Source organism: Loxodonta africana, chromosome 9, assembly GCF_030014295.1.
Source record: "Loxodonta africana isolate mLoxAfr1 chromosome 9, mLoxAfr1.hap2, whole genome shotgun sequence".
Classification (NCBI taxonomy): Eukaryota; Metazoa; Chordata; class Mammalia; order Proboscidea; family Elephantidae; genus Loxodonta; species Loxodonta africana.
This window is the reverse complement of record NC_087350.1, coordinates 50,197,068-50,213,789: the sequence shown is the minus strand read 5'-3', so window position 1 is coordinate 50,213,789 and position 16,722 is coordinate 50,197,068. Positions and strand designations below refer to the sequence as shown.

Here is a 16,722-nt window from a genome sequence, read left to right as displayed (position 1 = left end):
AAGATTTGTCAGTAGACTTCAGTTTTATCTAGATGTATATCTTATAACTAACTGAAATCATGCCACTTACAGTACACTTTGTTTATATCTTAGAGTCTTGGAAAATTTTGAAAATGTCATTCCTTATAGCAGTTTTTAAAATTACGTAGCCCTCTGCTTTCGACAAAGTTCTAAGTAATATTAATCTAATAATAGTATAATAAAATCATACTATTTTAGAAGTTTCCATCAATAAAGTGAAAAATACAGTTACTATTTTTCCACTATTATAATTAATCTTTTATCAACTGAATGACAATATCTTAATGTTACTATAAAATAAAGTAGAAATTTCATTATGTTTTGTCAAATTCATTAATTTATTTAAGATTTAGGTTCAATTAGAATTTTAAAACATCTGTTATCTCTCTGTATATATGCAAAAAATGAGCATATAGTATGTACCACACACTGGATAGGCACTTTGTAAATGTTCCGTTTAATCCACACAGAAATCCTGTGAGGGTGGGTGTAATCATTACCTTGCAGGTGAGACACTGTGCTAGACACTGAGGATATAAAGACCATTAGTACATGCCCCTCCTCTCAAGTTAGTTGCTCCTGGTCTAGTTGGGGAGAACAAGAAGAGACCAGTAGGCTTCAGTGTGCTGAGTGTTCTGATGGAAGTAAGCACAGAGTGTGCTATGAGGACAGCTAACTTAGCCAGGTGGTGGTGATATTAGGAGGATTCTGGAGTAGGAGAAGCCTGTATTTTTCTTGAAGGATGAATGGGAGTTAAAACAAGACAGGGAGAGAGTGTTTGGGTTAAGGGAGCAGTGCTCATTTCTTAATTAGGAGCTCAGCCAGTTAGTGAACGTGCATAGTTACTGAATTTTAGTAATTTTGAAGAGGAAGGTTTCATTTTTCAACTTCCATGAACTTCTTTATTAAGAACTGTCAGTTTCTTAAAATTAATTTAGTTTACATTTAATATAATACGTAATTTTATCATCAACAGAAATGTGGCCTCACAGGACTACAAGTCTTTGGTTTTCATCATCCCAAAATGTGAATTTTCAGACTTAAAAATAGAAAAAATAAAGTTTTACGCTCAGTGGTTTTTCAGTATTATAGGATATTTGCAACCTGTTAACATAAATGATTTTTGTTATGCCAGGGATTTTTTTCCCCTCATGTTTCACTGCTATATTCTTTAATTTTCTGTCACCAAGAAGTGTCATTAAATATGATTCTAATGGAAAGTAAATTTCAAATGTTTACTGAGTATTGTTTTGTGTAGTCATTTGACCTGGTCATTACATTTATTTCATATTTTTAAAAATGTATCCATTGTTCAAAGGGTTGATTTTCTTTCTGTTTAATGCTTTCGTAACCCAGGACAACAGTTAGCAGCCATTACTGCCTGGGATTCCTCAGCCACCAATCTTACTGCTCATATTACTCTAGTAACCCCATTTGGTGGGTAATAGGCTGTTCTTGCTCTTCGTACATATTTAAGAAATAGCTTATAAAATTGTGCTTCATATGCATGTTGCTTTTGCTTTATGTAAATTGCTATGTAAAATTTGATTACATGCATTTTTATAGAGTTACAAAGTTTGTTACTTAAGATTCATGTACCTGTTCATGAAGTTGAATTTAAGTTCACAATTCAGTAGAAGAGTGAGGGCCAGCAAATAAAAGCATGAGTGGGCTTGCTTTAGACTTAGAAATTGGTACGTGTTCTGAATATTGAAACTAAAAATGATTGACAAATAGATGCACAGTATTGTGGAAGGAAGATGGTTGCTTACATTTCTGATTTCTCTCTTCTTGAAATAAGTCAGCTTTTGCTCAAAGTGAAGTTGAAAAACTTTTGTTACTCTGGAGTATTTTTACTTTATACTTCTGATTATTCTACATGGAAATAGAATTTCTTTTTATTCTAGTTGCATTGAATTTTATTCAACCTGAAAGAAAATCGAAAATTGTCACAAACTAGCTAAACCTTCAGAAGATACTAAGTGTCCAAAAGTTCTTAAAAGATCTGTAGGATGGATCTTCAGAAACAAGAAAAAACATTTATTTACAGGAAGAGGGAAAAACCAGAAGATCCTTTATTAATTTAGGATACTTCCATAAAGCGGAAAGGACCTCATATTTGAACATAGGGAAATCTATTCTTCTGCATCTGTGGAAAGAGATTTAAAAATTTCAAGAGGAAAAAATGGGTTTCAAAATGTATTTTGGCTTTGTCAGCAGTTGCCTAGTTATCATTTACATGCCCATTAGATTTCCATACGAAATTTTCTTGTGCTTATGAGTTCAGTTATTAACATGGGAGACCCATGGCAGTTAAATCATCTTACGGGAAAGATATTTGAGAATGTAAGAAATGAGAGGATGCTTTCCTTGTCGCCCCAAGTCTTCAGTTGATTGGGATGTGTTTGCTGTTCTGCTGGTGTGACCATCTGTGTGGCGCCCCCATCAGGTGGACTTGGAGCGTTGTTTCCGATAATCAGTTTTGAAGAAGAACCTGTATTAGTCAACAACAGTAGAGGAACTGGGAAGAGCTAGTCTTTTTTTTTTTAAATCCACATTTTCACCACTTTTTTTTGTGCATGCGCAAATGTTTTTAGAATAGAAAATACGTTTTTGAATTTAGTGTGCCATTTTCTTCATTTTGTCTTTTTCTCTAAATTATTTTATTTGAAAAATTTTATTAGCAACTCGGAGTAGAAGCCGCACCAATATGCTAATGGACCAGCATATGGATCATGAGGGATCATCTCAAGAAACCATCCAGGAGGTACAGCCAGAAGAGGTCTTGGTCATTTCCTTAGGGACAGGTCCCCAGCTTACTCCAGGAATGATGTCAGAAAATGAGGTATGAATGAATTATTGCATTTAACTTGTAGCCATCAATGCTAAGAGATTTAGAATGTTTTTTCCTAATTAGTGATCACTTGCTTCTATAAATTAATATGCTTTAATGCATATTCTTCATTATCTTCAAGGAGCCTACTATGCCATACCATCAAACACTAAACTCCCTACGGACAGCACTGGAAGCCCTTTGCATTAATACACCTGTGTCACTGAAGCTGGTGAGCAGGTCTACACCAAAAGGAATTTTCCTAGTAGTAGTAGAAGAGATAGAAAGCCAGGAAGTTGTGGTATGGAAGTTGAAGGAACTCTTCCAGTGACCTGTAGGAAGTGTTTTGTGTTTATTTTCTTTTTAGTCATATTCCTGCTTTAGGAAGGGCCGAAATTACTTGAGAAGTAACTTTTCTATCCTTTGGCTGGTCAGGAGGAAATGGAAGAGATAACTGAGAAGAAAACTAAGAAGTAAAATATTTTGAAGAAGTAGGAGTAGCAGCATGGGAATCAGTTTCGAGATACTTTTAAACAGAAGAGATTGGGACAGAGGCAAAAGAAGAAATCTTGGTTATCTAAAAGTGGGGGCCCCGTCTCATAGATTGTGACCTCCTGAAAAAGAAGCAGCATCTTATACTCAACAGTGATTGATTATCATTCAAGAAAACTCATTCCTGGCTTGGGAAGAAGAAGCCAGTTAATAGTGGTTGATAAAGTGGCGATGGTGGTGGGTAAAGCTGTGTTGGGGACTGTGGTATGGCTAGTAGGGAAGAGGACTCTCAAAGTGAATAGTGGAATAGGGAACTCCAAAACTCCATCGTGACACCATGAAAGTATTGAGTAAGTTGGCAGAAACTGCCAGAGTCAACTTTTTCAGAACTCTGGAATGTAATTTCAACAGTCTTAATATGTTCAGTTTGGTGACATTAAATACGTTCATCATGTTGTTCAACCATCACCATTAACTGCTTTGAATTTTACCATCATCCTTGACAGAAGCTCAGTGTCCCTCAGGAGTTCTGTCTTCCTTTCCCCCTCTTTCCTGCCCATCCTTGGTAATCACTAACAAACTTTGATTTCTGTGTAGTTGATATTCTAGATATTTCATGTAAGTGGGATCATATAATATTTGTCTTTTTGTGACTGACTTATTTCACTCAACATATTGTGCCTCTGGGTGGACTCAAACCACCAACCATTCTGTTAGCAGTCAAGCACTGCCCAGGGCCTCCCTAACACTGGAAGGGCGATTGAAAGGCATAGATTCAGTTATTGTAACTGATATTCTTTTATTCCAGGGGTACTTAAGAAGCTTGAATAGAACCTTATAAGTTGGTTTTAGTTAATACTGATAATTTAAGATTAAAAAGAACTTAAATATGGATTTGCTGTGGTTTATTTTCTTATCAGTAATCTTTCAGTTGTGATAAACTATTGGTATTTGTTTTTCAGGTCCTAAATATGCAACTTTCTGATGGAGGGCAAGGAGATGTCCCTGTTGATGAAAACAAACTCCACGGTAAACCTGATAAAACCTTGCGCTTTTCCCTCTGCAGTGATAATCTGGAAGGAATATCTGAAGGTGAAGGGTTACTTCATTCAAGGAGTTGTGTGATTCAAGTAGTATTTGTTGTGTGTTCTTTAAAGGAGCCTTATAAATTATAATTAGGCCATCTATACCTCTCACTGAGGAGAGTAATGAAATTTTCCTCTAAGGAGCTTGAACATTTGGCTGTAAAGATTGTTATTTGACTAAAATTAAGATTGTAGGAGACCTTGGATGCTATAAAATGGAGAGGATGTAAGTCATCATTGAGACTTAAATAGAACATCACCAGGTTTTGTGTCTCCAGAATTAATATACACCAAAGCTTATAGAGCTCCTTTAGAGGGATATAATGCATGTTTAAATGGAAAAAGATAGACTCACAAGTATTTCAGAATGTTGTGTATAGTTTTTAATGATCTGTATTTCTTTCTTCACATATTCTCACAACTTTATGAAATAGAAACAAACATTGAAAATGGAAATAGGAAAGAAAATTAAAAGCCAAGACTGTGAAGTGAGAATATGTCATTCCATGTACTAGAACACATTTTTTTTTTTTAATGGAAAAGGTTTGCATTTACTGACATTTAAAAATAAACATGAAATGTAATAACTTTTCCTTTTATCTAACTTTTTAAAAAAAAAACACGTAACTAAATATTTTCATTCCAAAAAATACGGTAAAGAAACTGAATCATCTGTAATCTCACCATTCTGGTAATAGCAGTTAACATTTTGGTATATTTATAGCAAAATTCAGCTTATACTTTTTATAATCTTTTTTTGTTTTGTGTAGCAGTATAACATTATTTCCTTTGGTAATTTAACATTCTTAAATAACAAGGTTTTTAATGACTGTTTTCTTTACCTTCACATGGAGATATCATAATTTATTTAATCATTTTTCTATGATTAAACATTTAGATTGCTGCTACTTTGCAGATATTATAAGAAACCCTGCAGTGAGCAACCTTAGATTAATTTTTGAGTATTTCCTTAGAATAAATTCCTAGAAACAGAATTGCAGGCTCAAAGAACGTGTGTGTGTGTGTATTACACACACATACACTTAAACATACATATATATTTTTTAAATAGACTTTATTTTTTAGAGCAGTCTTAGGTTTACAGAAGAGTTGTACAGAATATACACAGTTTCCATATGATCCCTTTCCCCTCACCCCACATACATAGTTTCCCCTGTTAACAACGTCCCTGCATTAAACCAAAAACCAAACCAAACCCATTGCTGTCAGGTCAATTCGGACTCAGAGCGACCCTGTAGAAAAGAGTAGAACTGCCCCATAGGATTTCCAAGGAGCAGCTGGTGGATTCGAACTATCAACCCCTTTTGGTTAGCAGGGTGAGCTCTTAACCACTGCACCACCAGGGTCCCTCATCTTGGATTAGTGTGGTATGTTTGATACAGTTGATTATATGATATTGATACATTATTATTAACTAAAGTCACCCTGTTGTACAGTTGTATGGGTTTTGACAAATGCATAATTATCACGTATCCACCATTATAATATCATACAGAATAGTTTCACTGCCCTAAAAATGCCCTGTGTTCCACCTGTTCATACCTCCCCACCTGCCCTCTGAACCCTTGGTAGCCACTGATCTTTTCACTGTCTCTATAGTTTTGCCTTTTCCAGAATGGCTTATAGTTTCAGACTGTCTTCTTTCACTTAGCAATGTGTAGACATATATGTTTTTAAGGCACAAATGTCGTATTAAAAGCACTTTAGTTAGTCTTTAGTCTCTGTTCAAAGCATGAAAAATTGATGGTGGCTCATGACTGTTTTAAAACAATTACTCACAGTAAAAACATTTCTCTAGGTCCTTCAAATCGCTCCAATTCAGTGTCCTCTCTAGACCTGGAAGGAGAGTCTGTATCAGAACTTGGAGCAGGACCTTCTGGGAGTAATGGAGTTGAAGCTCTACAGCTATTAGAACATGAACAAGGTAAAGTGAAGTTGAACACAGTTGCTCAAGTAGCAGAGAATTTACCTGGTTGTAAAATAAACAGTGTGCTTGCATGTAAATTGGCTATATTCAATAAGAGAATAAATTTAGCTATATAAAGACCATTAAACTTGCATTTATTTATAGTTTCTTCAGTTCTTAAAAATGTGTTTAGTTGGTAAGTGAATTGTTTAGGCTTAAATTACATAGAATAATTAACAAATATTACTTTAAATTCTGTAATATTTGATATTTCAGTTGTATAGTAATTAAGGGATGCAAGGATAAATACTCAGGGCTCAAGGAACTTGCAGTAGAATTGGGAATGGTATACAAATTATTAAAAGTGTTATAAAAGTGCTTTGGCAGTTCTCAGTGACAGGTACTTGTGGTTGAAAATGTAAGAGAAAGCTTACTGGGAGAAATACTAGCCTTAATGACTGGCTGGCATTGGGCTGGCAGAATTGGAGAGAGGTCATTCTAGGTGAAGTAATAATATAAGCCAAGTCACAGAGGTGGGAAACCATAGTACTTACTCAGGAACTATCCATTAGGAGAATAAGGAGAGAGTTAAGGATTGAAAAACTTGGTGGATCCCTACTGTAGAGAGAAAGAAGTCTGTGTTTTAGTAGCAAGCCAGAAGCCATTGAAAGTTTTTGGTTCGCTGAGGATGAGGGGGTAAAGGTGATATCATTCTGTGCTTTAGGAAGATTAATTTGAAAAAGTTCTTTGGATTTGTTTATTTAAATACCATTGGTGGCCTTCAAGAGAATGGTGAGGGCAACAGGATTTGAGGCAGTGATTCTTAGACTTTGTTATTAGTTGCCATCAAGTTGATTCCTACTTATGGCGACCAATTGTGTGCAGGGCGGAACTGCTCCATAGGATTTTTAAGACTGTGACCTTTTGGAAGCAGATCACCAGGCCTATCTTCCAAGGCCACTCTGGGAGAGTTCGAACCACCAACCTTTCTGCTAGTAGACTTTACTGTGTATAAAAATTACCTAGAGGGTTTTTTTAAATGCCATTTCTCAAGTCTCACTTCTAAAAATTCTCTTTCGGCCCATTTTTAGAAAGGAAAAGAGTATTGCCTTTGGAGTGTTTATGGCTTGAATAAAAATAATGCTTTTTTGGATTGGTTTATCAGTGTATCAGTTAGGATTAAATTTGCTGCAAATAACAGAGAAACCTAAAATAATATATTGGTTTAAGACAAAAGTTGAAGGGATATCACCTTTTTAACAAGCCATCTAGGTGATTCTCACGCTTTGAGAAACAAGTTAAGAAGTGAATTGAGGCAAGTTGCAGACTGCTTCTCACTGGTCAATGGAAGAGAGAAAAACTCTAGAATGGTGAGGGGTAGGTATCCAAGTCAGTTGAAAATTATTACTATTCTCCTTTAATATGAGTTTATCAGTTAACTATTGCCGCAGTAATGCTACATAACAAACCACCCCAAATATTAGCGATTTAAAACAATAAACATTTATTTTCGCTCTCAAGTCTATGGGTCAGTTGGGTGATTCTTCTGATTTTGACTGAGCTCATTCATGTATTTGTGGTTACCAGTGGTCAGGTAGGGAGAACTGCTAAACTTGGCTGGGGGTCAGCTGGTCTGCAGGAGTCTGGCTCTTCTAAGATGACCTTGACTTTGTTCCATGGGATCCCTCATTCTCCAGCAGGCTAATTTAGGCTTGTTCTCATGGGAGAAGCAGGAGTGAGAGAAAGCAGAAGTTTATAAGGTCTCTTGAGGTCTAGGCTCACAGTTAGTACACTTCCTCCTCACCCTGTTGACCAAAGCAAGATACAAGGCCAGTGCAGATTCAAAGAGAAGGGAGATATATCCCATCTGTTATTGGGACGAGCTTCAGAGTCACCCTGCAAAGGAAGTGGATACAGGGAGATAATTGATTACATCAACAGCCCCAGTTAATCTGCTGTAAGGGGGAGTACATATGTTCCGAGATGGATGCATCCATGAGGAAATAATTCAGTACTTAGTGTCCAATGTTAATGATAAAACATGTAACTTGAAATTCAAAAACATAAAGTTCTTTAAAGTTGATTAAAAAGTCATAGCTATGCTACCTTTTTAAAGTGTTTGATTTTGATTTTGGCAGCCACAACACAAGATAATCTTGATGATAAGCTAAGGAAGTTTGAAATTCGTGATATGATGGGCCTAACAGATGATAGGGACATATCAGAAACAGTGAGTGAGACTTGGAGTACAGATGTCTTGGGAAGTGACTTTGACCCTAACATTGATGAAGATCGCTTGCAGGAAATTGCAGGTAACTGCCATTTAATGTCTTTGGAAGATTGCTGTTTAGATACTCATATATCCACTGACGCTTCATGAAGTGCAGCTTGAGTGCTTTGACAAACATGGTGTGCGTATTAGCACCAGTGGGGAGCCTATGATAACTGTATGTAGCAAGGCATTTTTGTACTTAAATATAGTGTTCTTCCTTTTTCCATTTAACACTCCCCTCCCATCCAAAAAAGAAAGGAAAACCAATCCTTCCAGTTAGCTTTTGATCAAGTCTTGTCTGCAGGGTATAGTGTATGTTCTTAGTCTGTCTATGATTAGCATATTCTCCTTTTGAGACTGAATGCCTTACCTTAAGATGAAAATTCTTGCAGATTATAGCCATAAAATCTTTTGGCATAACATGATACTAAAAGTTCCCTAAAAATATTAACTCATCTCTGAAAAGATTAATTCTGTTCCAAAGGGTAGCCAATTTTTTTCTTTTTTTATGTCAAGTTTGTTGAGATATAATTTAAATTAAAATTCACAACCTTTTCAGGGTACTGTTCTATGAGTACTGAAAGGGTTTGGCAGTTTTGTAACCACCACCTTGATTTCCATTTTAAATCATGCAAATTTGCAAACAAATAAAAAAATACTATAATGAGCCTATTTTGCCCATCACTCAGCTTCAGCAGCTACAGCCACACATGGCCATTTTGTTTCATCTTTACTGCCACCCACTACCCTTTTCTCCCCTCCCCCCATTATATTTAGGCAAATTCTAGACGTTATTTTATTTGTAATTAGTGCATGATATATCTTTAAAAGGTAACTTTTACCAATAATTTTATTTGTAATTAGTGCACGATATATCTTTAAAAGGTAACTTTTACCAATAATTTTTTTCCAAAACTTTTCATGCCCTGAAGTACAATCATTTTTTATTGAGCCTAATCGGAAGTAGTAGAGCAGCCTGAGTGTGGGTATTTTTAATGCACGTGTACACTAATGTTTAATCCTTTCTATTTGTATTTTTGGAAACCCTGGTGGCATAGTGGTTAAGAGCTACGGCTGCTAACCAAAGGTTCAGCAGTTCGAATCCGCCAGGTGTTCCTTGGAAACTCTGTGGGGCAGTTCTCCTCTGTCCTATAGGTCGCTATGAGTCGGAATTGACTCGATGGCACTGGGTTTGGTTTTTGGTATTTGTATTTTTAAGTGGTGTAAATAGTAATTGGTTTTACATTACTTTGTTCCGGATGTCAAAGTAATATTTTTTCTGGCAGTGGCTGTATTTGAACAATAGACTGTATTTGCAGTTGAATGAACACTCTAGAGGAGGTGTGTATTTTACTGCAAATATGTTTTATTGCTCTGAGTATGTGGCTAATGTGCTGGAAGATAGCATATTTGGCCAGTATAACTCTCTGAGGTTAAATCTGTCTGAGTGTTTTTAATTTTTGTCAAAACCCCATTGCCATCAACTTGTTTCAGACTCACAGTGAGCCTATAAGACAGAGTAGAACTGCCCCATAGAGTTTCCAACTGTAAATGTTTACGGAAGCAGACTGCCGCGTCTTTCTCCCACAGAGTGGCTGGTGGATTTGAACTGCTGACATTTTGGTTAGCAGCCGAGTGCTTTTAACTACTGTGCTACCAGAGCTCCTCTTAATCCTTATAGGACTATAAATTTTAGAAAGATATTAGGGACACATATAAACTTTGTTGTAAAACCAAGGTGAAAGTTAGTTGAAATGACTTAGTAATGTGTATTTTATCTGTGGAGAAAAAGATGAATAGGAGGAAGCTGATGAAAAGGAAGCTGAACCACTGTGACCAAAGTGAGAAATTTGTGTTATTGATTGAAATTATTCTTGCCTTGGCTTCTTTCTTGTGGGTAGTAGAGAGAAGATTTTCTTAGCTTAGTGTTTGGTCTTTCTCCGTTGTCCCTGCCCTTTCCAGCAGGATCTTCCATTAATCCTTTGCTCCCTACCGGTTACACAGGTGCAGCAGCAGAGAACATGTTAGGCAGTTTGCTGTGCCTACCAGGTTCAGGGTCAGTGCTTCTTGACCCCTGCACTGGTTCTACCATATCAGAGACAACCAGTGAAGCTTGGAGTGTAGAGGTATTACCAAGTGACTCAGGTTAGTGTGTTGTCATTGTCTACTTTTTCATTTGCACAGAAGTTTTAAATGTGAGGCATCTTAATTTCTATTTTATGTACATTTAGTCAAATATGCATTTGACAAGTATGAGGCAATCACTTATTGAGAATTCCAAATGAAAAATTAGTTTAGGGTATTTTCTATCCATTAAGAAAAAATGCAGCATTGGATGGCATAGGCTAAGATGGTAGGTGCTTTCTGACTCTCTCTTCAGTTATTTTGGAAGCAAATGTTAGTATAACTCATCAGTGTTCCGTGAGGGACCTCACAGGATAGAAATAGCAACACAGCTCAAATCCTAAGTGGTTGGGTGCCCAGTAAGCATGTTTAGGTTTATTGCAGGGGAGAACTTAACTCTTTAAAAGATGTTTAATATATTTTTGTAATACATTGAAATTGAGACTTTGGAGTCCTGAGAATTATTCTGTGCAGAATTATTATAAATGTATTTGAAGTCTTTTGTGTTTTTTCGTATGCATTATATTTCAACTTTTCTTGATTTTGAAGTCTTCAAATAAATGTGAACTATTAGAATGCAGATATAAGTAACTATATATCTGTATTATGTTCTATCTGATTTCTTTGGCTCAAGAATAATTAAGTGATCCTTGACTGTACTTCATAATGTTAAAGCATTCAGTTAAATGCTAATAACCTTTACGTAAAGAGACAGTGGGTCTAGCTCACCATCTGTGGAGCATGCATAGGAGTTTTTAGGAAGTGGTTGATTTAATGCCAACCATACTGTATTCGCTTGTCCAGTGTCCAGTTTATATTTTAGCCAGCAGCATACTTTATGAGATTAATGATCTGGAAACAGTATTCATCTGTGCACAATGAACTGGCCTGTATTGGGACAGAACTGACAATCTTGACTCTGCTACCACTTGGTCTAACTAACTGTGTAGCTGGTCCAGACTTATAAATCTGTTTACACTGATTTCATTCATGGCCTGGTAGCTTTCGTCATCTGGGTCACAAAAGCTGAAACTGTGGCACGCTAACAGAATCACTAATGTAATACTTCGTGTCTTCTATTTAGAGGCCCCAGACCTAAAGCAGGAAGAGCGTCTGCAAGAACTGGAGAGCTGTTCTGGACTGGGTAGCACATCTGATGATACGGATGTCAGGGAGGTCAGTTCCCGCCCCAGCACACCAGGCCTCAGTGTTGTGTCGGGTATGTCTGTCTTGTTTTAAGGAATAAGGATTTGAGGTGTGCTGCCTCCCCTGCCCCCATTTATAAAGTTGATATTAAAGAGATGTTTTATTTAAGAGTTGAGTAATTTCCAGGAAACAAAATTATTTCTATGAGACCTAAAATCTACGAGAACTTAATATGTGACTTTTATAGAGCCTTTGAAGTAATTGGTGAACAGTCTGTGTAGTATGTTCCCTCTACAACTTTTTCTCTGTTCTTGGTAGCCTCTGCTACTGTATTTAGTTATCACATGATAATTCTGATTATGTTGTCCAAATCAAGTATGTTTAAGCAATAGTAGGATAAAGGATGTAATATTAAACATCTCACCAGTACAGAACTGAGACACTCGAAATTTGAGACTGTTTAAATTTCTCCAAACTTCATTTACTTTTTGTGTGGTTATTCTGTTGTTCTTGGTGTTTATTTCTTACTATTTTTTTTAAAGGCATAAGTGCAACCTCTGAGGATATTCCCAATAAAATCGAAGACCTGAGATCTGAATGCAGCTCTGATTTTGGGGGTAAAGATTCTGTCACTAGTCCAGACATGGATGAAGTAACCCATGGTAAGAAGGGCAAATGAGAATGGCTTTTTTAAAATGATCAGATCTGTGGGAGAAATGGCACTCTTATACATTGCTGGTGATAGTATATCAATTGGTATAAGAACTTGGGGCATAATTTAGCAGTATGTATTTAAAACCTTAAATGTTCTAAATTTGGCCCACTTAATCCACTTCTTAGAATCGATTATAAGGAAGCATTTCCATGTATGGAGAACATCTTATGCACAAAGATATATTCTTCATAATATTTATATTAGCAGAGAATTGGAAACAACTTACAATTAAAAAATAGAATGATTAAGTGTATTTTGGTATAACCGCTCATTAGAATTTATATATCTATTTTTTCAACACTTTAAAAAATATGAAATAACTTGAAGAAATACCTAAAACATAATATTAAATGAAAAAAATTTTTTGTAAAATTTTATATACAAGATAATAAAATGCTTAAAAAAAAAAAAAAACCTGTGCATAGAAAAAGAGCTGGAAAGAAATACCAAAATGCTAACAGTGGTTTTATATATTGGGTCCTGGGTTTTGAAGTACCTTGTCTTTTTTTATATTTTTATTTGCTCTAAACCAGGATTTCTCAACCTCAACATTGGTGACAGTTTGGGCCAGATAATTCTTTGTTTTGGGGGTTGATCCTGCTCACTATAGGATGTTTAGTGACATTCCTATTCTTTAACAACAGCACCCCCCCCCCCGCCCCAAGTTGTGACAGCCAAAAATGTCTCCAGATATTGCCAAATATCCCCTTGGGGAGCAAAATCGTTCCCAATTGAGAACAACTATCCTAAAACAACAGTTCAAAAGTATGGTCCATAGACCATTGAGGGTACTCAAGACCCTTTCAAAAGAAGGGGGTACAAGGTCAAAACTATTTTCATAATAATACTAAGGGGCTGTTTACTGTTTTCGCTGTGTTGACATTTGTACTAATGGTTCACAAGTAAAATGCGTAAAACTGCTGGGGCCTTAAGCATGAATCAAGGCAGTGACATCAAACTACACTAGCAGTCATTGTATTCTTCACTTGTAGTTTTAAAAAAACAGGTTTTCCTTAAGAATGTCATTAATGAAGCAAAAAAAAAAAAAAAATGTGTTAATTATATCTCAACCCGTGAGTACACGTCTTTTTAATATTCTGTGTGAAAAAATGGGAAGTACCCCTCACACATTTTTGCTGTGTTCCGAAATATGAGATGTTGCAAGGAAAAGCACTTGTATGATTGTCTGAGTTGTGAGTTTAACTGGCCATTTTATTTGTTTGTTTCTCATGAAACACCATTTTTACTTGAAAGAAGGACTGTCAGGCAAAGTATGGTTATGCTCACTTGGGTATTTGGCAGACATATTTTCAAAAATGAACAAAGTGAGCCTGTCACTTGTAGAGTTTGTTGCCAATGATAAGATTTAGGCTTTCACGAAGAGTGAGCTACTTGTATCAGGTGGACACTTGAGACTATGTTGGCATCTCCTTTCTGGAGGGGAGATAGGAGGGTAGAGAGGGTTAGAAACTGGCAAAATTGTCACGAAAGGAGAGACTGGAAGGAGGGAGTGGGCTGACACATTAGGGGGAGAGTAAGTGGGAGTATGGAGTAAGGTGTATATAAGCTTATATGTGACAGACTGACTTGATTTGTAAATGTTCACTTAAAGCTCAATAAAAATTATTAAAAAAAAAGATTTAGGCTTTCAAATAAAAATTAGAATTTTGGAAAACTTGTATCTGTGAGCTTGACAGCTTCTGTTATTTAAAGACTTTACTGGTGAGACTGGCGTGATAGTGAGAATATGATTTTTCAGTGTTGTATAATGAAATGTGTCAATATTGGGAGTGTTTTCCAGATGATCAATGTTATAAAATCATGCATGGGAAAAAAATTCCATCCAAAGTGTACCACCATAGACTGATTAATTTCAGTGTAAGAGTGCAGAAAGTTCACTGATGTGGTTCCAGATCCCACATTGTAGCTAACCTTTAAAAAACTACTTCTTATCAAGACTTAGTAAAGTATTAAAGAATAATACTCACAGTTATCTGAAACGGCTCTTAAAATATCATCCCTTTTCCAACTACATATCTGTGTGAAGCCAGTTATTTTTTTTAAATGTATTTCAACCAAGACAATTCATAGCAACAGATTGAATACAAAAGTAGAAATGTGAATCCACCTGTGTTCCATTAAAGCCATACATTAAAGGAATTTATAAAAATGTAAAACAGTGCCATTATTCCCATTAGTTTTTGTTTTGGAAAATAGAGTTATTTTCCATTTGAAAGAAGTTATTTGTGGTACCATTTAATGGGGTTATGATTGTTATTTTTTAACAAATTATTTTGAAATTTTTGTTTTAATTTCTAATGCAGTAATTAATAGAGATAGCCAACTTAAACGAAGATTCTCAGGGTCAATAATTTTGTAGAGTGTAAAGGACCTCAGACCAAAATTTTGAAAACTGCTGTTATAAACTGTCTTTCATAATGATAGACTATTTTTATAATTTTGAAAAAGGAAATAAAATGTAGAAAAGGAAAATCAAAAGGCATAAGGTACTATCACTTATTATCAAAAAAGATAGCTTTAGATTGAAAATGTTTAGATTAACAGTTCCTTTTATATATTTGAAAGTTTTAGCTTCTACGTATTTATCTGTTTTAATGCGTCCATTCCTGGTTGTTTAGTTATATGTTTAAAGAAGTCGTTATCTTTTACTCTGTAGCTTATTGTACTTTAACAGTTAAAATTGTTTCATGGTGTAGTGTAGTGTTTGTGTTTATTATAGTCTTTTTTAAATTATTGAGTTATTTTCTGAGAGCAATATTAGAATTCCAAATTTTACAGCTTTTTCTTTATACCTTTTTCTGCAGGTAGTATTGGCCCTATTCTTACAGGTAGGGGAGGTGAGACTCAGGGAAGCTGTGACTAAAGATTTTGTTGACTCTGTGTTCTTTGCACTGTTTGGCCATTAAAAGTCATAGCCATGTGCATATCCAGACCATGTAAATGTAATGAAAATCTATATAGACTAAAAACATAAAATGAATGTGAAATAATCAGAATTTTATATTTATTAGATTCTTTTTTTTTTTCTGGCATGCCCCTCTAGTTCTAATTAATTAAAAAAAGAAAGCTGTCAAAAAATACTTGAGCCCTGCAAGTTCTGAGTTGGTTTCACAGTTTGATATTCTGTTTCAGGTGCCCATCAGCTGACCTCTCCTCCTTCTCAGTCAGAGTCTCTCCTTGCCATGTTTGATCCACTGTCTTCACATGAAGGTAAACTAGGGAAATGAACTTCTTGACTCTTGTCTTGGGCATGAGCAGAAGAAAGAAACCAATACCCTTTTTTAACGCCTTTGTTGGATCATTTGTGTCTCAGTTGCAAAACTCTTTTTCTGTGTTCAAGGGGCTCCTGCTGTGGTAAGACCAAAGGTTCACTATGCTAGGCCATCGCATCCACCGCCGGATCCCCCAATCCTAGAAGGAGCAGTGGGAGGACATGAGGCCAGGTTGCCAAACTTTGGTTCACATATTTTAACTCCAGCTGAATTGGAGGCATTCAAGCAAAGACATTCGTACCCTGAGAGACTAGTTCGCAGCAGGAGCTCTGATATAGTGTCTTCTGTCCGACGACCCATGAGTGACCCTAGCTGGAACCGACGTCCAGGGAATGAAGAGAGAGAACTCCCTCCGGCTGCAGCCATTGGTGCTACTTCTTTGGTGGCTGCACCTCACTCATCATCTTCATCCCCGAGTAAGGACTCCTTGAGAGGAGAGGTATGGACACAGGCTGTGTAGAAGAATTTGCTAACTGTGGTCAGCTTTAGTGTTTTATTGGCTTAGTTCTCTTGATGTCTGGAATTAAAGTGAAATATATGAATCTAGGATTAAAGATGGCCAATAATCATGATTAAAGATGGTTTGTCAATCTGATAGGCAATGATCATAACCCACAGGAAACCTATGCAACTTTGATTTTGTAGTAATAGTATTTTGCATTTTGTGACTCTTTTTTCCAAACAATTTTATATCTAATTTTGTTTAAACCTCACAGTATCTCTCTGGGATGGTTAGATGAGGTATTTTATTTTGAAACAATCACGAAGTTATAAAAAAGTTGGAAGCACAATTCAAAGAACTTTTTTTCCCCGA

The 16,722-nt window shown here is 36.0% G+C and overlaps 1 protein-coding gene across 4 annotated transcripts in view; it reads left to right on the top strand.

The window, feature by feature from the left end:
- GAPVD1 (GTPase activating protein and VPS9 domains 1) overlaps positions 1-16,722 on the top strand; it is an 82,952-nt gene that overhangs the window by 27,419 nt on the left and 38,811 nt on the right. For 2 of the 4 annotated variants that reach the window (XM_003407735.4, XM_010587628.3), the window contains exons 7-15: positions 2,706-2,866; positions 4,309-4,438; positions 6,251-6,376; positions 8,497-8,670; positions 10,635-10,775; positions 11,839-11,973; positions 12,443-12,562; positions 15,769-15,846; positions 15,977-16,347. In XM_003407735.4, the coding sequence (XP_003407783.1) occupies positions 2,706-2,866; positions 4,309-4,438; positions 6,251-6,376; positions 8,497-8,670; positions 10,635-10,775; positions 11,839-11,973; positions 12,443-12,562; positions 15,769-15,846; positions 15,977-16,347 (1,436 nt within the window). The remainder of the gene's footprint in view (positions 1-2,705; positions 2,867-4,308; positions 4,439-6,250; positions 6,377-8,496; positions 8,671-10,634; positions 10,776-11,838; positions 11,974-12,442; positions 12,563-15,768; positions 15,847-15,976; positions 16,348-16,722) is intronic. The other 2 variants (XM_010587629.3, XM_010587627.3) reach the window with 1 other exon arrangement.